This window comes from Triticum dicoccoides, chromosome 3B (assembly GCF_002162155.2).
Source record: "Triticum dicoccoides isolate Atlit2015 ecotype Zavitan chromosome 3B, WEW_v2.0, whole genome shotgun sequence".
NCBI classification, from domain to species: domain Eukaryota; kingdom Viridiplantae; phylum Streptophyta; class Magnoliopsida; order Poales; family Poaceae; genus Triticum; species Triticum dicoccoides.
In genome coordinates this window covers 752544030-752568226 of record NC_041385.1, presented here as the reverse complement: position 1 = coordinate 752568226, position 24197 = coordinate 752544030, and the positions used below count along the sequence as shown (strand labels likewise).

The following is a 24197-nucleotide window of genomic DNA, read 5'->3' as shown; positions in this document are numbered from 1 at the left end:
TCATCGACATGCAAGTCGTGATTCCTATTACAAGAACATGATCTCATACATCACAATATATCATTCATCATTCATCACAACTTTTGTCCATATCACATCACATAGCAATTGCTGCAAAAACAAGTTAGACGTCCTCTAATTGTTGTTGCTTCTTTTACGTGGCTGCAATTGGGTTCTAGCAAGAATGTTTTCTTACCTACGAATAACCACAACGTGATTTTGTCAACTTCTATTTACCCTTCATAAGGACCCTTTTCATCGAATCCGCTCCAACTAAAGTGGGAGAGACAGACACCCGCTAGCCACCTTATGCAACTAGTGCATGTTAGTCGGTGGAACCTGTCTCACGTAAGTGTACGTGCAAGGTCGGTTTGGGCCGCTTCATCCCACAATACCGCTGAAGCAAAATAAGACTAGTAGTGGCAAGCAAGTTGACAAGATCTACGCCCACAACAGATTTGTGTTCTACTCGTGCAATAGAGAACTACGCATAGACCTAGCTCTGATACCACTGTTGGGGAACGTTGCATAAAATAAAAAATTTCCTACATTCACCAAGATCAATCTATGAGTTCATCTAGCAGCAAGAGAGAGGAGTGCATCTACATACCCTTGTAGATCGCGTGCGGAAGCGTTCAAGAGAACGGGGTTGAGGGAGTCGTTCTCGTCGTGATTCAAATCACCGGAGATCCTAGCGCCGAACGAACGGCACCTCCGTGTTCAACACACGTACGGTCAGCGTGACGTCTCCTCCTTCTTGATCCAGCAAGGGGGAAGGAGAGGTTGATGAAGATCCAGCAGCACGACGGCGTGGTGGTGGATACAGCACGGCTCCGGCAGGGCTTCGCCAAGCAACTACGGGAGGAGGAGGTGTACCAGGGAGGGGAGGGAGGCGCCAGGGTGTTGGGTGCGGCTGCCCTACCACCCCCCTCTTTATATAGGAACCCCAGGGGGGCGCCGGCCCTAGAGATGGGATCTCTAGGGGGGCGGCGGCCAAGGGGGGTGGAGTGCCCCCCAAGGCAAGTGGAGGCGCCCCTCCCCTAGGGTTTCCAACCCTAGGCGCAGAGGGGGGCCCAGGGGGCGCACCAGCCCACTAGGGGCTGGTTCCCCTCCCACTTCAGCCCATGGGGCCCTCCGGGATAGGTGGCCCCACCCGGTGGACCCCCGGGACCCTTCCGGTGGTCCCAGTACAATACCGGTGACCCCGAAACTCTCCCGATGGCCGAAACTGCACTTCCTATATATAATTCTTTACCTCCAGACCATTCCGGAACTCCTCGTGACGTCCGGGATCTCATCCGGGACTCCGAACAACTTTCGGTTTGCTGCATACTCATATTCATACAACCCTAGCGTCACCGAACCTTAAGTGTGTAGACCCTACGGGTTCGGGAGACATGTAGACATGACCGAGACGGCTCTCCGGTCAATAACCAACAGCGGGATCTAGATACCCATGTTGGCTCCCACATACTCCTCGATGATCTCATCGAATGAACCACGATGTCGAGGATTCAAGCAACCCCGTATACAATTCCCTTTGTCACTCGGTACGTTACTTGCCCGAGATTCGATCGTCGGTATCCCAATACCTTGTTCAATCTCATTACCGGCAAGTCACTTTACTTGTACCGTAATGCATGATCCCGTGACCAGACACTTGGTCACTTTGAGCTCATTATGATGATGCATTACCGAGTGGGCCCAAAGATACCTCTCCGTCATACGGAGTGACAAATCCCAGTCTCGATCCGTGTCAACCCAACAGACACTTTCGGAGATACCTGTAGTGCACCTTTATAGTAACCCAGTTACGTTGTGACGTTTGGTACACCCAAAGCACTCCTACGGTATCCGAGAGTTACACGATCTCATGGTCTAAGGAAAAGATACTTGACATGGAAAAGCTCTAGCAAACAAACTACACGATCTTTGTGCTATGCTTAGGATTGGGTCTTGTCCATCACATCATACTCCTAATGATGTGACCCCGTTATCAATGACATCCAATGTCCATAGTCAGGAAACCATGACTATCTGTTGATCAACGAGCTAGTCAACTAGAGGCTCACTAGGGACATATTGTGGTCTATGTATTCACACGTGTATTACGATTTTCGGATAATACAATTATAGCATGAACAAAAGACAATTATCATGAACAAGGAAATATAATAATAATCCTTTTATTATTGCCTCTAGGGTATATTTCCAACAATCCAATATATCGATCTTTATGTCTCGACAATTTCGAGACTCCTCGTCATGCCCTTGATCATATCCAAGACTCTGAACTATCTTCGGTACATCAAAACATATAAACTCATAATACCGATCATCACCGAACTTTAAGCGTGCGGACCGTACGGGTTCGAGAACTATGTAGACATGACAGAGACACATTTCCGGTCAATAACCAATAGTGGAACCTGGATGCTCATATTGGCTCCCACATATTCTTCGAAGATCTTTATCGGTCAAACCGCATAACAACATATGTTGTTCCCGTTATCATCGGTATGTTACTTGCCCGAGATTCGATCGTCGGTGTGTCAATACCTAGTTCAATCTCATTACCGGCAAGTCTCTTTACTCGTTATGTAATACGTCATCTCGCAACTAACACATTAGTCACATTGCTTGCAAGGCTTATAGTGATGTGCATTACCGAGAGGGCCCAGAGATACCTCTCCGACAATCGGAGTGACAAATCCTAATCTCGAAATATGCCAACCAAATAAGTACCTTCGGAGACACCTGTAGAGCACCTTTATAATCACCCAGTTACGTTGTGACATTTGGTAGCACACAAAGTGTTCCTCCGGTAAACGGGAGTTGCATAATCTCATAGTCATAGGAACATGTATAAGTCATGAAGAAAGCTAACGGAATGGGTCAAGTCAATCACATCATTCTCCTAATGATGTGATCCCGTTAATCAAATAACAACTCATGTCTATGGTTAGGAAACTTAACCATCTTTGATTAACGAGCTAGTCAAGTAGAGGCATACTAGTGACATTTTGTTTGTCTATATATTCACACATGTATTATGTTTCCGGTTAATACAATTCTAGCATGGATAATAAACATTTATCATGATATGAGGAAATAAATAGTAACTTTATTATTGCCTCTAGGGCATATTTCCTTCATCATCACGCCGTCGTGCTGACAAAACTCTCCCTCGAAGCTCTACTAGATCGTGAGTTCGCGGGACGTCACCGAGCTGAATGTGTGCAGATCGCGGAGGTGTCGTACATTCGGTACTAGGATCGGTCGATCGTGAAGACGTACGACTACATCAACCGTGTTGTCATAACGCTTCCGCTTACGGTCTACAAGGGTGCATGGACGACACTCTCCCCTCTCGTTGCTATGCATCACCATGATCTTGCGTGTGCATAGGAAAATTTTGAAATACTATGTTCCCCAACACTTTCTTTCTTGATTTGTTTTCTTTTTATTTCCTCTCGTCTTTCTTTGTAGAACTAACCCAAATTTTATTGATGTCACTGAATAATAATATTTGGTACAATATTTTTGTTGACATATCTATAATTTTGTTTAGTGCGTCGTTGTTCTTGAATCAAACATATTACATGTATCACCTTTATTAGTATGGGATAGTCAATATTAATTTAAATACCCGAAAGTAAGTACTACTGGCTAGCTAGTTGCGCGCATCTCCCGTTGATTCTATAGCTATACTTTCATCAATGCCATTTATAATGCTTCATTATCAGTTTGATTGACCTCTATTTCTCGTAAAGTGCTTGTGGCAGGAACAAGGGAATGATTTCTGTGGATACTATGTGTGCGAGTTCATCCACAACGCGACTTTGAAAAACAAGCGGGGCTACTCTCAAAGACAATATGAAGTGCGTAAGCAATAATATTCACAATTTCATTTTATTACACCATCATTTCTGTTGAGTTTCATTCATATATATGTATTAATTAACCCCCTTCTTCAAATTAGACGTGGCAGATGCGGAATGAACTCCTAGAACCAGATCGCATGAAAGCAATTCAAGAGGAATTGGCGGTATTCTTTCTTGACCACGTCATCAATAAAGCCGGAGAATACCATGTGGAAGTTGATTTCAATTGCTAGGGGATTGTAATTAAGAGATCTTACATATTGTACATGTATGTAGCCAGTAGCGTCGGATACATGATACAAAAACTTGTTGTTCGACCAATCTCTCCGAGAAGGAGAGGTCGATCGATCACTTCTCTCGGTATGCATGACGAACTTCTGTACTCAATGGTTCTCTCGGTCACTTATGTATATAGTACGTAGCGTCGATCAAACACGGACATAAGAAAGGACACTTCTCTCTATTAATTAGCTAGCTAACACAATATATGAAACACCTAAATTAACACCCCAAAACCCCCAACCCCCCTTAAAAAAAAAACAAAAATCCCAGCCACTGGAATGCTGACGCGTGGATGCCTTTTGGTCCCAGTTGGTGCCACCAACCGGGACCAAAGGCCCCCCTGACTGGGCTCGACGCACAGGCCACATGTAGGCACATTGGTCCCGGTTCGTGTTTGAACCGGGACTAATGGGTGGAGGTATTAGTAACGACCCATTAGTCCCGGTTCATGAACCGGGACTAAAGGCCCTTACGAACCGGGATTATTAGGTGTTTTTCTACTAGTGCAGTCGCGCACGGACGATGCGTGAGCTGTGCATGTAATCTTACATAATGCTGCCCGTAGTGGGTTATCATAACTTAGTATAATGCATATGATACTGGTGTATAATACTACCACGGGTAATGTGTAGCATCATAGATGACCATATTTATTGTCATGCATGACACATAGTAGCATAACATTTATTATGATATGGTATCATGATAAGATATTCAACTCTCTCTTTCTTCATTTAATTGTATGCCACTTCGATAAATTCTCTTAGTTGGCCTGCATGATACTAGTTATGATACTTGTATTACGACTAGCCTAACAATGTCCTATGCCATAAAAGGAAAACAAGTAGTAATAAATGAGATCAAAGCAACCGGCAACATTTTGGCCCGTCCAAAAGCATTAGTAGTTGTTATTCTCGAGCAATTCATACACTCCAAGTGCATTAACAACGCTCCCAGCACGCACGAAGAAGCCCACAATGTTAGTGTTAGGCACACTGAAAGCAGTACCATTTGGTTTTCCAAAAGGTCCACGTGTCCTCAAAGTAGTGACGAAAGTAAGTGATGTCACAATAGTATCTCCACGAAAAGTACCAAATGTTCCGGAAACTTCTTTCACAATTTCTGAACGAGTAAAATGGATCTGCACAGAAAGAGATCATTGATTGTTTTCTTCCATGCAAAAGTAGATGGAACTAGCATTGGCGTATTTATGGTTAGTATTCCAAATGATTTATTTATTTTTGCGGGGAGTATTCCCAATGATATTAATTAAAGTAAAGCTAAAGCGTTTGTCAGGATGACTTAGCTATACCCTGCTATTTCTGTTCCTAAATGCATCTTATTTTGGAATGAAAATTATCTGTATCAGCTCTATCAATACGATAATAGTTGCATAAAAAGTTCACTAATGGAAGATTGTAAAGATTCACCCACCGTCTCACGGCCCAGGTCCGCAGGGAGTTCACCATCACGGCCCCATGAACGACCAATGTTGTGCTTCTTTTCGGCTTGATCGATACAGGTGAATGCAATTGAGTTGATGACAATGCCACTTGTAATCGTCACACTTTCTAGACGTTGAGGTTTCAGCTCTAGAATGTCATGTTCTTCTTCTCCATTCCCACCCCATGGTCCCGACTTCTTTACACGAACCTACACACATATGCAGAGGAACAACATCTTGTTTTAGAAAAAAGGATACAGAACAAACTACCTACATATGTACCCATATGTACAAATTATTAGCATGGTACAATTAAAGGCGTTATTAAGAATGTGTCCTTGGGTAGGAAGAAGCAGGGACGTCTGTAACGTCAGCCACGTAAAAAAATAAATGATGCGGGGGAGAGAGAAAGATAAAAATGACCCGGTTTGTCTGCAGAACTAACGACGATCTATTTCCTTAAAATTCGTTGCATACAGACAGTATGTTTTCCATTGTACCGAGTCTGTCGGTTATGGTGGGCCGAATAGATCTTGTCTTCCATGAAAAAAAGGGATTTTCCCTTTCCCGCGAACCTGAATTCCCTTGTCCCATGAACATTCTCAAATGATAACGCCCACACATGTGGCACAAAAATATTTGGTTTGAACGCCCTTTTTGCCATCGGATAAAAACACACGCATCTTGGTGCATGAGTCTAGCCACGTCATCCCAACGGGTTGTTCAGTCGGGGGCGAAGTCGCTCGGACGACATTTTCTTCCCTCGTCTAGTCCATCCACTTCCAGCAACACCCACTCCCACTACCTTATCCCCTCGCTACCGGATTCGAAGGAGAGGCGGCCGGCGTTGTGTAGGCAGGGACAAAGGCGAACGTCGATGGTGGTCGGAGCGTGGCGCAAGTGCGGTGCGAGGCTGTGGGAGGGCAGCGACCGGCGGGCACCAGGTTATTGCCCCTGCGGGACGGCGGCATTCGGCGGGCATGAGGCTACGCAGGGGAGCAGCGTCATGGCGGCACAGACAAAGGGGGGAGGGAGAGAGTGATGGTGGCGGAGGGGAGCGGCACCAGGCGGTTCCCGACATGTACCGCCGCTGGGGAGCGGTGGCTCCAGCGATTCCCGACGGGAGGAGCCCCGATGGCGAGTTCTCCTAGGCAGCGCCATGGACGCGTCTGGCGAGGCAGGCAGTGGCAGCCTGGCAGGCGGAGGCCACGGCGGCGGTGAAGAACAAATGGATCCGGTTGACGGCGAGGGAATGCTTGGCGGAGGAGGGGGTTCGAGCTCCACCTCCACCAGGCCGCCTCCATTTTTTCAAGCGCGCCTCGGTGACCACAAGCACCTACTCGCCTGCGCCGACACGCCCGACGTCAGGGCATCTATGTGTGGTCCTCGCTTGCCATAGTGAGTACCAGTGCACAGCACCTGGCTCCTGCTGGCGTCGGCTCCCTCCCGGCCTCCCCTAGAGGTAGTGTTAGGGATATACCCCGCGGTGTAACCCGCCGGATGTATGACCTGGCTAGAGCTTGGCGACTCACTGGCGACCCGCCCGAACTTGACGGTTTACAGGCAACCCGCCTGAACATTGCGACTCACTGTTGACCCGGCGGGCGGGTCAGACAGATGACAAGGCCCAAGGCCCAGAAGGCCGGCTCATTCTATGGTGGGCCGGTTTATGGGGAAAGACATAAGGAGTTTTCCCTTAAGGTGGGCATACTAGTATTCCGCTTGTTATAGAATAGTCCTAATCCTACTATGACTCCACATGTAACCCGCCCCTCCAACTTATATAAGAAGGGGTAGGGCACCTCAAGAGGGAGGAAAAAAATTCTCTAAGGCTAGACACAACTAAAGGGGAGCCGGCTTATGCGGTGTCTCCCTGATGAGCATAATGAGATCTAGCCACAAACAGCATGTAGGGCTATTACCGGATGATGTTTCCCGGGGCTCGAAGCTGTCTAAACCATTGTCTTGTGTGTTGACCCGTCTCACATTTCTCATCCCAATCAACCCCTCTCAAGCTACCACATAGATGCGTTGGCCTCACGACTAAGTCCTCACACTAGAACATTTGCCTTACGTGAACATACAGGATTCCAACACCTGATCGGATTGACAGGTCAATGCCAAGCTTGGACGAGGCCACAGACTTAGGCTTGCCTTCCGTTTTTGTCTATGAGCCGCCATCGCCGAGCGCATCTCTGACTGCCGCCCGTCCGCATGGCCCTGCTGGACCAGCACCTCTCGAACTCGCTGACGCCTCAGCTGCGCCTTGCCGCCTCTTCTCCACTCCGTCCACAGCCGCCCCGGCTCGCACCCCTTCTCTCCACCTCTGTCGTGCGTGGCTGCGGTCTTGAGCTGTCGGGTCCTCGTCCTCCGCGGCGCTCCTTCGTCAAGCCGCTGCAACCCGCTGCAACCGCGGCACCTCCCTTCACTGCCGCGACGATGAGCCTCTACTTTGAACCACCGCGTTTGCCTCAAATCGCCGCCGGCCTCCCTGAGTCGCCGGGGTCGAGCCGCCTCTACTATGACCATTGCGTTGCTCCCCTCCTCTGTGGTGCACTCACCTTCGCCGGTCGTTTTCGTTCCTCACCCACGTCGTCACGCTTTAAGCTGGCCTTGCCGCGCGGCTGTTTCTGCCATGGCCGCCGTCTCGGGAGAGCCACCGGTGCAGCCGGGGGGGGGGGGCACTGCTGAACCGCCGATTCACCCTGCTCATCAAGCCGGCCATACCTGAGCGGCTCCTATTGCGCCTCCAAGTTGTTGAGCCGCTGTTGTGCCTTAAGTCGGCCCTTTGCAGCCGTCTTGAGCCGCTCCTGTCGTGTGCAGAGTTTCCCCGACTCACGCACCTCCATTTAAGCAGTCGGCGCGGCGCCTTTGCAGAGAGAGTGGTTAAATTGCAGTTGAAATTACTGAAGATTATCTACGGATGATATATGAATCATCTGTCATCCGCTACAATCAGGTTATATCTATCTACGTTTATTTTCTTAGCGCATATGTTGTTTTTTCCGAGAATAATTACTCTGGTCCGCAATATATATTGTGTAGGACAATGATTCGTTATCAAGGTGGTGCCATGCTGTGCTTATGGAGTGTGCATTAGCATCATCATGCACTGGCGTCTGCGCCCGTTTGCTGTTGAATGGGTGTGCGCAAGCCGCCGCCCATGCAGCTCGATCTACATCAACTCGCCGACCGTGCGACTTACCGCTCCGGCGATTGACTCGCCTGTCCGCACTGGCTTACAACACCGCGGCCGGCTCATCTATCTGCTCCCACGGCCGACTTACCCGTGATTGACTTCAGCTTCACCGTGGTGATCATCAACTCCACGGTGGATAACTACGGGCCTGACATATCAGGTGAAATCCATCCAATATATTTTTTATTGCTTTCTTTAATAGGGCAACTACTCTGGCTTGCAAGTTCTCTAAATGCAGGGCAAGTGGTCTACTGCAAAAAGGGACTATCATATCGCTGAGCTGTCAAATGACTCATACCGATTTATGTCACGGTCAAATATGGAGAATCCCAAGCCAACTCTTCGGGTAGTCTTAAGACTCGGGGGCTACATGGACATGGCTCAGTAAATGTTGCTAGTTTAAAGGCCGTCAGAAAATTTCTGGCTCAAAATGAATAATTCCGGATTAAAATCCGGCTCAAGGGAAATTTATCTCTCACAAAGCATTGAAGCTCAATATCCGGTTTAAAATCCGGCTCAAGGGAAATCTATCTCCCATACAACTCTGAAGTTTTCAATATCCGGCTCATCGCCCGGTTCAAGAAGAATTCATTACTCACAAGTTCGAGTTTTAAAAAAATTAAAGGGACCAAAGAGAGTCTGTTGCAAAGCACAACTCAAACATAGGTACCCTGCTTCAATGACCATTGGGGCTGATTGTATTCGAATCTAGCTTAACTCCTTTGGCATGGCTTCCTGATCGTATTCGAATCATAGCCATTCAAACCTTTTGATCATTTGGTGGCTGGATCGTATTCGAATCATAGCTTAACCCTTTTGGTCCGACTTGCTGATCGTATTCGAATCCAAGTCGTTAAACATTTAGACCATTGGGGGCTGATCGTATTCGAATCTAGCTTAACCCCTTTGGCACGGCTTCCTGATCGTATTTGAATCATAGCGGTTCAAACAATTTGGTCATTCGGGGGTTGGATCGTATTCGAATCATAGCTTAACCCCTTTTGGTCCAACTCGCTGATCGTATTCGAATCCGAGTTGTTAAACATTTACACCATTGGGGGTTGATCATATTCGAATCTAGCTTAACCCCTTTGGCACGGCTTCCGGGTCATATTCGAATCATAGCCGTTCAAACAATTTGATCATTTGGGGGCTGGATCATATTCAAATCATAGCTTAATCCTTTTTGGTCCGGCTTACTGATCGTATTCGAATCAGAGTCGTCAAAAAACTTTAAGGTCATTTGGGGGCTTCCTGTTCAAACATAGGTGTATTCACCAAAGAGAACTAGTTGTCGGTACCTTCTTGATCGGCGCAATACCACAAACCACTTGGGGGCTTCCTAATCGTATTCAAATCATAGCCATTAACCCTTTTGGTCTGGCTTACTAATCGTTTTCGAATCAAAGCCTCGTGTTTTCTCTCTTTTTGATTTGAGTTTTTTGAAACCGTTTTTTTGGGGTTTCTCTTGATACTCTCTTGCTCATATCTGAAGCATATATGTGGTTTCTATTAACCCGGCCTGGCTTTGGATGATAAATCGCCAGCATATGACAATATCAATACTTGGCAGTATTGGCTTCTAAAGTTTGGGTTATCACCCTTACTGCACAGGTATCATAAGCCGACAGTACAATTCAACATCACAAACGGCGATGTAAGCCGGCAGCATGAGCCAATTCTACAGGTATGTTTTCCTGATTATATAAATAAGCGAGGTTGGATAACCCGCCCTGGCTTTAAGTCGCCAGTACGTTTAGGCTTGAATGGCCTTGCTTGATCTTTTCCGTAATTACATAAGACTATATTGGGTTGTTACCTGCCCTGGCCTTTGGCGATAAGTCGCCAGGGCATATGTTGTTTAAACTCTGTGCAGAATTTGCAGAACTATGACTTATATAAATGATTAAGTTCAACCTCATCATCAAAACTGATGCTTCAAAATGATTATCCGTTCTGGATTTTCTCAAGGGCTATAAGTCGTCGGGTTATAAAAAATACGGCTTACAATGAATGCGCATTAAGTCGCCATCGGCCAAGAGCCGCCAAGTATTTAAACTTCGGATCTACTTGTCAACCGATAAAGTATTCAAATTTCTAATAGCGAAACTTGGCTGGATTTTCATGATGATATTGAACGATTGAGGTTTTCATACCGGATTATATTATTCAAATCTTGAATAGTCAACATGGCTGGATTTTTATTATGGTTATCAATAACCAGTTTTATGATTGAGGTTTTCAAAGTCGCTTCGGCGCAATATCTATTATTTTTTCAATGGATATGATTTATTCTACAATGGAAGAAATAGTCCCGAGTCGCTGCAGGCTTACAACCCGATACTTGGGGGCTACATTATTCAAGTTGAGATTATATCAAATATGCAAGTCCCATGTCACTGCCAGCATGCATCATGGCACTTGGGGCTAATGCAAAGTAATTTTTTGCTCAACTTATTGAAGATCCGACTCATCACATTATAATGAGGCGGCCCTTGGGGGTTACCAATTGCTCCTGTCAAAACCTCAAGGTACACAAGCCTTAATCCATTATATAGAAAAGGTCCAATACTCAGTTGGTAGAGTACAAAGCTCTGAACCTTGTGGACGTGGGTTCAAGCCCCATGGTGGAGATTACATCATATGATATTATTCTCAATGAATTATATACAAAAATCCCTGCTCATTATTACATAATGACCCGGCCCTTGGGGGCTATACTGATTGAAGTTTTTATGAGTATAAGGCAATTACAAGTCCCAGGTTGCTGCTAGCATGACAACCCGACACTTGGGGGATACAGGTGATATGCATATAAGGGAGAAAAATCTACAAATTCTCAGTTTTGAGCAGACCAGATTGACCCGGTGTCCGCAACAATCTTGACCCGGCATCATCAACAATTATATGACCCGGCAACATTTATTTATAACCCGGGAATTTTGGCAATCATAAAATCAGCAAGATCTACATCTTTAAGCTGGTTGAATATCAGTTGAATATTTCAAAACCCATATTTTTGTCAAGTCAGAGCATTGAAGGCCGACTCAAATGGATTATTTCTTATAATATCTCTCTCCAATAGCCAATGTCAGCAAATTGATTATGAAGCTGGCCTATTGACCTAGATTTTTCAGAAGAAGTGCCTGGATTTTTTGCATTGGCGAAGTTTGAACATGTCTGTTAAAGGAGATTTTCTATGAGATCATAGACAAACACCCAGGAGGAAATGACAAGGATTTAAGGATGATCAGGTGCCGGCTCAGGAGAACTTTTAAACCGCAGCACAGCCTGTCAAATTTGTTCTTGTGTTTATTTTGCAGCATAAGTTTACCATGGATAAATCCAAGCTAAACTGGGGGCTAATGTCGAGGATATACCCCGTGGTGTAACTTGACGGATGTATGACCCGGCTAGAGCTTGGCGAATCACTGGAGACCCGCCCGGACTTGGCGGTTTACGGGCAACCCGCCTGAACATTGCGACTCACTGGTGACCCGGCGGGTGGGTCAGACGGATGACAATGCCCAAGGCCCAGAAGTCCGGCTCATGCTATGGTGGACCGGTTTACGAGGAAAGACATAAGGAGTTTTCCCTTAAGGGGGCAGACTAGGATTCCGCTTGTTATAGAATAGTCATAATTCTACTAGGACTCCACATGTAACCTGCCCCTCAAGCTTATATAAGGAGGGGCAGGGCACCTCAAGAGGGAGGAAAAATATTCTCTAAGGCTAGACACAACTAAAGGCGAGTCGGCTTATGTGGCGTCTCCCTAATGAGCATAATAAGATCTAGCCACAAACAGCATGTAGGGCTATTACCGTATGATGTTTCCCGGGGCCCGAAGTTGTCTAAATCCTTATCTTATGTGTTGATCCGTCTCACAACAGGTAGTATCCCACCTCCCCTATCAAATTGCCATGTGTTTTAGGTAGAGGCGCAACAGATTTTGGAGAGTGCTTCCATATTCATGTGATTTCCATGGCAAACATATTTTTTGCAAAGTTCTTGTGCAGCACACATCAAATTATCAACAATTTTTTGAGATGAACACAATGTAGCTACCATCTCTTTTGTATAGTAAATAGTTGCCATGGCAGTTTTGCAACGTATTTTGGCTATGAGTTTCTCATACCATGGCAAATTAAAGTGTGTTTCTTTTGTTCTTCAGTTTTATGCAGTCTGATCTTACCCTGCTTGGTGTATGTCAATGTGATCATGCTCTACTGCGCGAAGTAGGCATGGGAGGTAGCCGGACTAGTAGGGGTATGAGATGGATGTGAGAACCCATTGGTGCTGGGTAGCCAACCAAATTCCAGGCCTTCGCCTCCTGCGCTCGCGCGAGGGCGACTAGGAACCGACATCCCCCGCTGGCGCCGCCGTAGCTCGCTTTGCCTTCCGTGGTGTCAGGCCATGGAGACGCAGTGGATCTCAACTCTTGCCGGCGGAAGGGCTCCTACATCGTTTTTAGGTGCTTCTTCGTGTCTATCTAGGGTTTTTGTTCTGCTCAGGAAGACAAGACGGCGGTGACTTTCTGATGTTGGAATAAGGTTCTCCCCGCCTATTCCGCGTTTTGGTGATGCCTCTAGCATTATTAGAAGGCGTATGGAGATTTGTCTCCGACGGATCTCTGGGGATTCAGTCGGCGTTTGTCTTCGGTAGATTCACTTGGACCCGGTCTTCGTTCGCATGTGTTTGTGTGTCTTCAGGTTAGCTCTTTCTGGTCTATGTTTCTCTTCATCGGCGGCGGTTGCTGTTCTGGTGCGCTGGTCCTCTTGGGTCTTAGCACCACGACTTCACGACTGTCTACTATAGCAAGGTTTGCCCGGCTCCGATGATGGAGGGGCGATAACGATGATGCGCCTTCGGCTCGCTCTAATGATTGTAGTTGTCGCAAAAACTTGTGTGCTGGAGTTTGTATCTTCCGGCCGGTGCTCGAGTTTGTATCTTCGGCGTACGTTGCCGGATGGCTACTCTGTTTGTCAGCGGAGAGTTTATCCCAACAATGTGGACTACGAGTAGTCTAAACATAAAAAGAACGCAAAGAAAAATAATAAGAGTAGCCTAAACCCAGGTATGTATCCCACAGCCCTTTCGGATACTGCATCGCACGCGACTCAGTGAACTCCACCACCTCATCCCGAGGCACTCGTGGTGGTTTAAGGCGAAAAGGTCATCCTTCTTTTTTTTTTCGAAAAAACTTTCAATCTATTCATCTTCGATCATGGCAGTACAACGAACACCAGAAATAAAAATTGCATCCAGATCTGTAGACCACCTAGCAACGACTACAAGCACCGAAGCGCGACGAAGGCGCGCCATCGTCATCGCTCCTCCATCACCGGAGGCGGGCACAACTTGTTGTAGTAGACAGTTGGGAAGTCGTCGTGCTAAGGCCCCATAGGACCAGCACCCCAGAACAGCAACGGCCGCCGATGAAAAATAACGTAGATCAGAAGGATCCAAACCGAAGACACACGAACATAGACGAACAGCGACGAGATCCGAGCAAATCCATCAAAGATAGATCTGCCGGAGACACACCTCCACACGCCCACCAACGATACTAGACGCACCGTCGAAACGGAGGCTAGGCGAGAAGACCTTTATTCCATCTTCAGGGAGCCGCCGCCGTCTCGCCTTCCTGAATAGGACACATCCTAACAAGATTAAAAAAAACGACTAAAAACAGAGCCCTCCCGCCGGCCCTTGCCAGGATCCACCGCGCCTCCATGGTCTTAGGGCCACCGAAAACGAGGCGGACTTGCGCCGGCGCCGGCGAAAGGCACGAACCCTAATTTCCTTTTTTGGAGGAGGAGGAGGAGGCGGCGTCCTTCTCTGGAGGCACCACGGCCACCTCCTCTTACTCCTGTGGTGCTCACCGGCAGTCAACGTTGCGTCCAGTACCTCACGGCGATGATGTCGACGTTTAACCCATATCCCATGGCACCGGCCGTGGGCATATCCGGACCACCATGTCTTGCGCACTTGCCTAGCAGGCTGCACACACGATGGGTCGGCGGGCCAGTATCCCTCGGCATCACCCGTCGAGATGATTATTTTCTTCTTACTTTGACAGCTGACATGGCAAGTGGATTCCTGAAGCCGGTGACACATCAACCTCAATACCGCTTTACTCATGTTTTGGATATTTGTGTCCACTTTGAAACTACTAGGCTACCCCGATCTAATGTGTCAACACACTTCCATTTCTCCTTTTATTCTCTTTAGTTCATGGAACTTTTCTTTTTTTCTTGTTCTTTTTCTTAAATACATGATTTTTTAAAATCAATGAACTTTTTCAAATTCAATGATCTTTATTGCAAATCGATGAAGTTTTTTCAAATTCAATGATTTTTTTTTCAAATTGATGAACTTTTTTCAAAATTGATGAGATCGAACATTTTTTTTCAATTCGGTGAAGTTTTTTCAAAGAAGTTCATCGACTTTTTTAAAAGTTCATTGATTTTGAAAATTTTCATCGATTTTTTTAAAAATCATCTAATTTTAAAAAAGTTTGCCAAATTTGAAAAAAGAGTTCCTTGGATTTGAAAAAATGTTCATCAATTTTTTTAAAGTTCATAAACTTTTAAAATAGTTCACCGAATTTCAAAAAATTCACGGCTTCAAAAAATGTTCACAAAAACGAAAAACAATTACAAACTCGAGAAAAGTTCATGGAATGGAAAAAATAAGATGAACGAAAGAACAAAATCGTTCCAAATAGAATAAAAAAAGAAAAAATGAAATAGAAAAAAGAGAAAAGAAGAAAAGAGTCGATCAGTAGGTCGCCGTTTCAAATCCTTGCGGTGCGCCTATTTTTTTGGTTAAAGATGGGCAAAGGCGCCGAGCCCAGCTAACGCGGCTGCAGACGCCAGTTTGCAGAAACAGTCATAACCGGCGCCTGCAGCGCCGAATAGGATTCGCCCTGTTTGTAGTTTTTGGCCCGCCCAGCTTTTCTTTGGTAGCTCCGCCTCGGGACTGTAGTTTCGATAGTGTCCACTCTCAGTCATGCCTGGCCTGTCTAATACACTAATCCGGACAATGTGCTTAATTCGCCTGGACCAGGCGCTCAAAAAGGGAGGCCTGCTGTTTTCCAGCCCCGTTGACCTTACGGGCCTTTGGCTCAGGCAATTTTTATTAAAGAAACGGACTCAAACAGGCAAAACAAAGAAGGATCATTTTTTTTTTAGAACATGTTTTGTTTCTGTTACTTTTATTGTTGATTCCATTATGATCTCTCTGTTATTTTGGCTAAATTTAACGTCCATATTTCTCACAACTTCTGACAAGTGCAAACTCAGTAGCACTACGTAATTAATCATGCTAGAGTTGATTACTCACCATCGTTATTTGCATTCTTTTGTACATTCCTAGCTTAAAAGATAGTGGAAAGTGCATACTAACCATGATATGTCCATTTCTACACTATAACCTCCTACTCGGTCTGGTCTTGTAGAAGTTGTCATTTTAGATAAGAGTACTGTCAAACTTGTACTAGAAATTTAACAAAAATATCTTTACAAATAGCCAGAATTTTGGAGATTTAATTAATATTGTTGCAAAAAATTTGGTTGGAAGTTTGGAAGTAAGATGCATGAACTTGTCTAAAAAAACACATGCATGGCTATCTATTGTAAATTGTAACGAGTAGTAATTTGAAGGCCATGAATGCTGATGTTCAAGAACGGCCGTTTTTAGAGGACAGTGAACTGTCCAATAAGCATCCTAAAATTTCTCATAATTAAACACGCGATAGTAAGAGAAGTGATAGGAGATATATCTGACTTGTTTCGGGGTCGGAAAGGTGAGACACATAGCATCGATCACAAGCTTCCTGATGCTGCCATCACGAGGCTTATCATCTCCGTCTACTATTGTGTGAGTGGCAAAACCTTGTGCATTGGCAAACTCTCCGGTCCCACCGGTGATCGCCAATTTGGTACTGCCTTCTCCGGTCCAGGTTCCCATCACCTGAAGGCTGGATCCCTTGAACTTAAGGGGAAATTTATCACTGCAGGAATATGGATGCATTGGGAAATTACAGGATCAACGGGGGAACAAAAAGAAAGTCTTGAGCACTGATAGAAATTACTGCAAGCCGAAAAGGCGTTGATCGACAAACCTCTCGCCGTCGCCGGTAAACACTATACTGAAAGAGGTAAACCAGCTTGGGGTTTCCTTGGTACTACTGGCCCCGAGATGCAGGCCCTGGGCACACGCAACATCCTTTGCGTCGTCTCCAGGGCCATCCCGTATGGTCCAGTCTTGAACAGCCAGGGTGCCAAACTTGTTGGCTTGCTTCATGTCCACTATAACTTGCTGGTTCTTTTGCTGGTCTCCGTGGGTTTCAGCGATCTGGCGCATGTACAGCTTGAAGCGAAGCTCCCTTTGGTGAATCTCTTGCTGAAGAGGAACACTACGGAAATAGGAAGGCTCCTCGGCGGCCATGGTTGTAGGATGTCGGGGTGAAGAAGCTACCTAGCTATAGGCTTCTCTTGTCTTTGCGTTGGAAGCGCATGTATATAGTAGAACCAACGGCGTTTAGTCTGGTTGATGATTGGTTAATTTATTCACGACACTGTCCGAACATATTCAAGTTGACTACTTTTAAAGTATGATTTGGGCGGTGAATTCTCACATGCCCATGTGACTATGGAATAACACTATTGTTAACTGCTCATGGCATGCCCAGTAGTTGTGAGCTGTAGGCAGGGCCGTTGAGCGGCATGTGCGCTCCCACAGGGCCCCCAAAATTCAGTCCCCCTAATTAGCCTGTCCATCGTTCTAGAACTCCAATCAAATGAAAACACATCTTTTTCTCAAAATAAGGGTCCCGATAACTGTCACACGTGTGGGCGTTAAGCAATCTACCCACACGTTCTGTATGGTGCCTAAGAGGACCAGCCCACACGCTTGTGTGTGAGCAAAACAACTAGCGCACACACGCCTCTTTTTTTTCCTCCCAGTCCCTCTTACACGCGTGCATGTGGGCGAAAATAGATAACGCCCACACGCCCAGTACGTCAGGCCTCGTACCTCGTAGTCCTGCACGCCCCACGTGACACTCCGCGTGCACGCAGTTGCCATGGGCCGGACTCTCGTCTATGTTCGTTTAAGTGCAGTTGCCATGTCACTGAACTACGGTTGCCATGTCGGACAACTACAGTTGCCATGTCTGCTCAACTACAGTTGCCATCTCAGGTCAAAGTTCCAGATTGCCATTTTTTGGACAACTACAGTTGTTGCTATGTGTGGTCTGGTCTACTGCAGTTGCCATGATTTCAAAACTTTAGGAGTTGCCATCTATTAACACTAGGCAGTTGTCATGTAGCACTGAAAAAATGGCATGGCAAAAAAACATGTTCGGGTAAAAGAGAGAGTTGTCATGTGCTCACAAGCACGTTAGGGCAGTTGCCATGTAAAAAGAAAGAGTTGTCTTCTGCTTACCTGCACGCTAGGGCAGTTTGCCATGTATCATGCAAAACATATGGCAACTGACAATGTTCGGATAAAAAAAAGAGAGAGTTGCCATCTGCTTGTAACCACAGTAGGGCAGTTGCCATGTACACTGCAAAACGCATGGCAACTAGCAGCTTGGGTGTGGGAGAGGAGGCAGACGTGTGGGCGAGATGGCAAACGCCCACACACCAGCCCTTGTGCGTGACTGAAAACTGGTGTGTGGGTGAACTGCTAAACACCCACACACCGGCCCCTCCGTGTGGTAAAACGGATGTGTGGGCGAACTATGTGACACAGTACACACACGCCTTGTCCTACGTGGCACAGAAAATCAACCAGATTGTGCCAACATTCGTACATATAGTACTGGACGATGATGGATGCGTGTGATCGAGATGGTCAACGCCCACACGTGTGGGCGTTAACATTTCCGAAATAAAAAACACATCACTCCATAAAAAAACAAATCAAACACAAAACCGCAAAATACCTATTTAAGGGTTGTCCCTTGCAAAGACCACTCTTACCTTTTCAGATGCTGACAAGTGGAGCACTGCATATACGCCACTTGTTGCAACATTAGTTCTTTTAACTAACCCTTAGAGCGCCCCCGCAAGGGGTGTCGTGGTTCTGAGTCTGACAGTAGAATGGGGGGTAGGTATGGAGAGGCAAGATCCTAGCTATGGAGTAGTTGTACACACGAGTGTTTAACGAGTTCAGGCCCTTCTCTGAGGAAGTAATAGCCCTACGTCTCGGAGCCCGGAGGCAGTCGACTGGTTTATGTGTATATGAGTTACAGGGGTGCGAACCCTTCTACCAGTGGAGGGGGTGGCTTATATAGAGGACGCCCGGACCCCAGCCAACCCACGTAGCAGAGGGTTAAAGTACATTAAAGCTGGGCGTTACTGGTAACGCCCTACATAAAGTGTCATCATGACCATTAAGACTACTTAATTACAGACCATTTGGATACAGAGTAGATCCTGAACTCCCGATGGTCGAGTGAGTCTTCATGGTCGAGTGTCTTTAGGTTCGTCGAGTGTCTTCTAGCCGGTCGAGTGGAGTCTCTCTTGGTCGACTGGAAGGTAGCTTCGTCTAAGGATGTCCTTGGGTGTGGTATCCTAGATAGGTCCATGACCCTACCCTAGGTACATAACATCATCATTAGCCCCCGAATGGATCGAGGTTCGAGTGAGGAAGGAGTTGATGATTTTCTCCGACTTATTTCCTATGCTTTAATTATGTCGTATCTTGGATCGGCGACTTTTCTTTCAGCGTTGGCGTCAACTTTTACTTCAATCGCCTTGATCCATTCTTGTCTTCTGTCGAGTGAACTTTTTGGACTTTGGTGAACTTCCGAGCGACGGATCGCAGGAAAGATATTGTCTGACAGATTGATCTGCTGTTAGCGGATTTTGCGGGATCCGAAATTTGGGAAGCGCGCGAAGCGGGGCGGACCGCGGCAATCGGATGGGATAAGGCGTGGACTCCTTGATTTCTGCGCCGCCTTTTTCGCCACGTATCGTGCGTGCACGACTGTTTCGGGATGTGACAGGATCGCCCGGACCCACTCGTCAGCCACTCGGAAGTGCCCTTATATAAAGCGCCGGGGGAGGGTTTTTTGAACAGTGCCTTCCCATTCTTCTCTCTTCCCTCTTTGCCTCCGCCCACTGTGCCTGCTCTCGCCTCCGCCTATCCACTCCTCGCGCGCTTCGCCGGCGACAATGGTGAAGGAGAAGACGGCGGCCTTAGAGCGTGCGAAGAAGGCGACGGTGACGGGGAAAGCGAAGGGGAGACCGTCCAGTCGGGGCGGATCTTCGTCAAGGTCCCGCCTGCCGAAGGGTTGGGTCCAAGGGGATTGGATCCGCTCGACCATCACTGAGAAAGATCTCAATGACCTGGCCAATGAGGGACTGATCCCCCACGGGTCAGCGAGGCTTCCGGGGACCGAGTGCCAACCGTAGCCGCAGGAGGGTGAGTGCGTTCTCTTGGCCACTCACATAGATCGTGGATTCTCTTTGCCGCCGAGTGTTTTCTTCCGAGGGTTTCTGAACTTTTTTGGGGCGCAACTCCACCATTTCACTCCCAATTCTATCGCCCATCTTGCTGCTTTCGTGTCCATGTGCGAGAACTTCCTGGGTTGTCGACCGCACTGGGGTCTCTTCAAGCACATATTCACCTGTCGCTCTCAGACGGTGAAAAAGGCGAGTCCGGGCGATGAGAGGACCAAGGTCATTCATATGTGCGGGGGTCTTGGGATTCAGATGAGGAATAAGAGCACTTTACCGGCCATGACCCTTCCTGAGTCGGTCAGAGGGTGGCAGTCGACATGGTTCTACTGCCAAGACGAGCCGACGGTGGGGCAGTCGACTGGTCTCCCTCCGTTCTTCATGGACCGAGTGGACAAACCCTCTTCTCTGAAGGTGCTTCCTGAGGAGAAAGCCCAGGTAAAAATGTTGATGGAGCGCGTAGTCCAACTCGTCCGGGACGGAGTGACGGGCATGGATCTTCTGGAAGTCTTCCTTAGGCGGCGCACCCAACCTCTTCAGTACCGAGGCCACCCGATGTGGATGTACTGCGGTACCGAAGATACCACTCGAGTCCATCTAGAAGCCGTCGATGATGCCACGCTGGAGAGGTGGGTGGCTGCCATCACAGGGAACAAGGACAACCCTCGAGGGGCTAGGAGGATCCCGCCACTCGACTGTACCTATACGCCGGACACGGTATGGCCACTTATCTCCGAGTGTAATCTTGCTTTATTCATTCTGCTTCGCTGTGAATTGGTCGAGTGATCTTTGTTTTGCTTTGTTGCTTGACAGGCCACCACGGAGTTATACTCGATGCCCAATGGAGCGCAGACGCCGACTGAAGAGGAGGAAGGAAGTGGGGGCGAAATCCCAGAGGAGTGGGATTCGGATGCTGACAATGATGATGAGGCTGAAGACTCTGATGAGGAGAAAGAGGAGGAGGAGGAGGGGGAATTTGCACCTCCCCGCTCGAAAAGACGCTCGAAGCTTGTCCATGATCCCGCGACTAAGCGTGGTAAGGGGGTCGCGACCGCTACCTAGTCAACCAAGCGCCCTCGGACTACTTCTCCGGCGCCGACTGAGAAGGCTCCGAAGCAGTCTCGAGTGGCACCATCGAAACCTGCGAAGGTCTTGCCGAAGATGAAGATGGTGATCCCCACTATCTCAGGGTAATGGTAGTCTTGAGTTTTCCCCGTTTCATGAACTTGCTCTTGGTCGACTCATGGGTCAATCGACTGATTTCCGGAACTGCAACGCTGCTACTTCTGATACTTCGGCCAGGGCTGAAGACCACGAGATGGAGGATGCTGCTACCTCAAAACCTGGTATGACTCTTGTGATGCCGTTTTCAATAGACTGACTTATTGTCTCTAATTTTGATTCTTTCTGCAGCTTCATCTAACATTGTTATTGACCTTCCTGACGACGACGACGAAGAACCACCAAGGCAGAGGAGGATCAAGAAAACGTCTGCTGGCAAGGCGACTCAGGATGTGCCAGCACCCGAGACGTTGGTCGTGGAGGGAGACAATGTCACTCGGCCTCCCGTAACCTTTGCGGTGCCGTTGACGAGTGCTCGTCCTTCGTCATCGAGTGCTGCTCAGCCCTCGCTTTTCTCCACCTACCCCGTTCCAGAAGACCAGGCTAGTGCTGCTAAAGAAGCAATACGCCAAGCGGGGGTCATGATGGAGCAAGTGAAGGCATTACGAGAAGCCAGCCAGGCAGCCTATGACGCCAGTTCGGCTCTTCAGAGTAATGTTCAGGTCAGTCGGTCACTGCCTGTTCTGTTAGGATATGATATCTGAAAACTCTTCTTTCTGAAATTCTTAGAGTTTGTCCTACACCCACTGGGTGTGTCGATTGAAATTCCGGATTAGTGGGGGCACGCTGAGTGCACCCACTGGGTGTAGTCCCCAAGGCTATGGTCGATTGCTGGCAGTCGACCATAGGCTTTATGTCTTAAGTTTTTTCCTTACTCAACTAGGTCGAGTAGATTCATAGACCGGTGGGGGCACGCTGAGTGCACCCACTGGGTGTAGTCCACGAGACTGTGGTCGACTGCTGGCAGTCGACTATAGTCTGAAGAACACCTCCCTTTTTTTGTTGTTGTTGGTCGACTGGTCGACTCTAACTGATGAAACTAGTGAGGGCACGCTGAGTGCACCCACTGGGTGTAGTCCCCGAGACTGTGGTCGAATGTTTGTATTCGGCCGTAGTCTTAGAAACGCTATGATTTTTCCTTACTCACTCGGAAGTGAATTGTCTTTGACACCTGTCGATTGGTTCTTCGTAGAAATCCTGTGACCTTGCGGCTCGTTATACTGAGTTGGAGAACAAACACATCCAGCTCGAGCTCGATCTGAAACTGGCCCAAGAGAACTTGACGAAGGCGAAGGAGGAAGCTAAAGGTATGCTTGGTGAGGCTTTTGACGACCGCATTTGCCTCTCACTTGTTTCCGAATCTAATCTCGCTGTAACTTTGCAGGCAAAGTGAGGGATGCCCTGAAGAAGCAAGAACTTGACTTGGCTGAGATGCAAAAAACTGCTTTAGAGAAGACCAAGCTTGCAGATGAGAAGCTGGCTTCAGTGGCCAAGCTTGAAGAAGAAAACACCAATCTGAAAGCTGCTCTTGATGCTGCCAACCAGGAGGTCAGTCGACTGAAAAGTGACAAGACCACCCTGAATGACAAGGCCAGTGAGTTGAAGAGAAAGAAGAACGATCTAGAGGCTTATCTGAGTGGACTCACCAAGAAGTTTTTCCTCATGCTTGAAGGTAATCCTTTGTATCAAACAAATATTTTAATTGTAATCTCCGACTGTTTGTCTTGACTCGGTGGTTGTGCTTGCAGAGTTTTGTCAGAACTTTGAAGAGGAGACTGGTCGACTGGAAGTAAACCTGGACCTCATCAACTCTCCCGTGAAAGATGAAGTCGCCATGAATGTGCTCTGGCTTGAATCTCGTGTTGCTGCCATCATCGACTATCTCGCAAGGCTGAAGGTCGCAACTTCTCGCATTGACACAACACTCTGGCCGAGAGAGACACTCCAGAACGACCTCGAGTCCCTGATGACTCGACTGAACGAGGTCCCAAGTCGAGTGCAGGAGTGGAAGAAGTCTTCGGCCAGGTGTGGTGCGGATGTTGCTCTGTCTCTGGTCCGCGTTCACTGCAAGGATGCACGAGAGGACAAGCTGGTGGCTCTTAGGGTGGCTAACACCAAGAAGCACGATTTCAGATCTTTCATGGAGACCTTCATTGCTGTTGCCACTCGGATTGCAGATGGAATTGATCTGGACGAGTTTGTTGCACCTTCCAGCCCTCCACAGGAGGGGTAAAAAACTTCTGAGCTTGATACTTTTAAATTTGCCTCGGTATGCCGAGTGAGTTTTGTAACCGACAAACCTTAACAGGCCTAGCGCCTGAGCACTTTCGGTTCCGTTAGGTGTTATCCGAACTTGGATTTGACGTTGAATATGTTTGCATTTGGTTTGAGGTGTTTTTTGCAGGTTAAAGCGAAGCGCTCATTGCAATCGACTTGTTCCCCAATACACTTAGGCGAGCACTGGCCTGCAGCTAAGCCCCCGAGTGAGAGGATTGCTCTCCACTCGGTAGGATTTTAGATACTTAGGCGAGCACTGGGCCGCAGCTAAGCCTCCGAGTGGGAGGCTTGCTCTCCACTCGGTAGGATTTTCACATACTTAGGCAAGCGCTAGACTGCAGCTAAGTCCCCGACTGGGAGGTCTGCTCTCCACTTGGTAGAATTTCAGATACTTAGGCGAGCACTGGGCTGCAGCTAAGCCCCCGAGTGGGAGGTCTGCTCTCCACTTGGTAGGATTTCAGATACTTAGGCGAGCACTGGGCCGCAGCTAAGCCCCCGAGTGGGAGGTCTGCTCTCCA

The 24197-nt window shown here is 47.5% G+C and overlaps 1 protein-coding gene across 1 annotated transcript; it reads right to left on the bottom strand.

Moving 5' to 3' along the window:
• Positions 1 to 16537: 16537 nt before the first annotated feature.
• LOC119279901 lies at positions 16538 to 17269 on the bottom strand. Its single transcript, XM_037560970.1, has 2 exons — positions 16935 to 17269; positions 16538 to 16823 (listed from the first exon to the last, which is right to left on the bottom strand). Exons 1-2 carry the CDS (start codon positions 17258 to 17260, stop codon positions 16538 to 16540), a joined length of 612 nt encoding a protein of 203 aa, XP_037416867.1. The 5' UTR covers positions 17261 to 17269.
• Between the last annotated feature and the right edge of the window lie 6928 nt (positions 17270 to 24197).

Coding starts and splice junctions, on each gene's coding strand:
- LOC119279901 (XM_037560970.1), bottom strand. CDS start 17,260: ATGGCCGCCGAGGAGCCTTCCTATTTCCGTAGTGTTCCTCTTCAGCAA. Junction 16,824..16,934: donor TTTACCGGCGACGGCGAGAG/GTTTGTCGATCA, acceptor ATATTCCTGCAG/TGATAAATTTCCCCTTAAGT.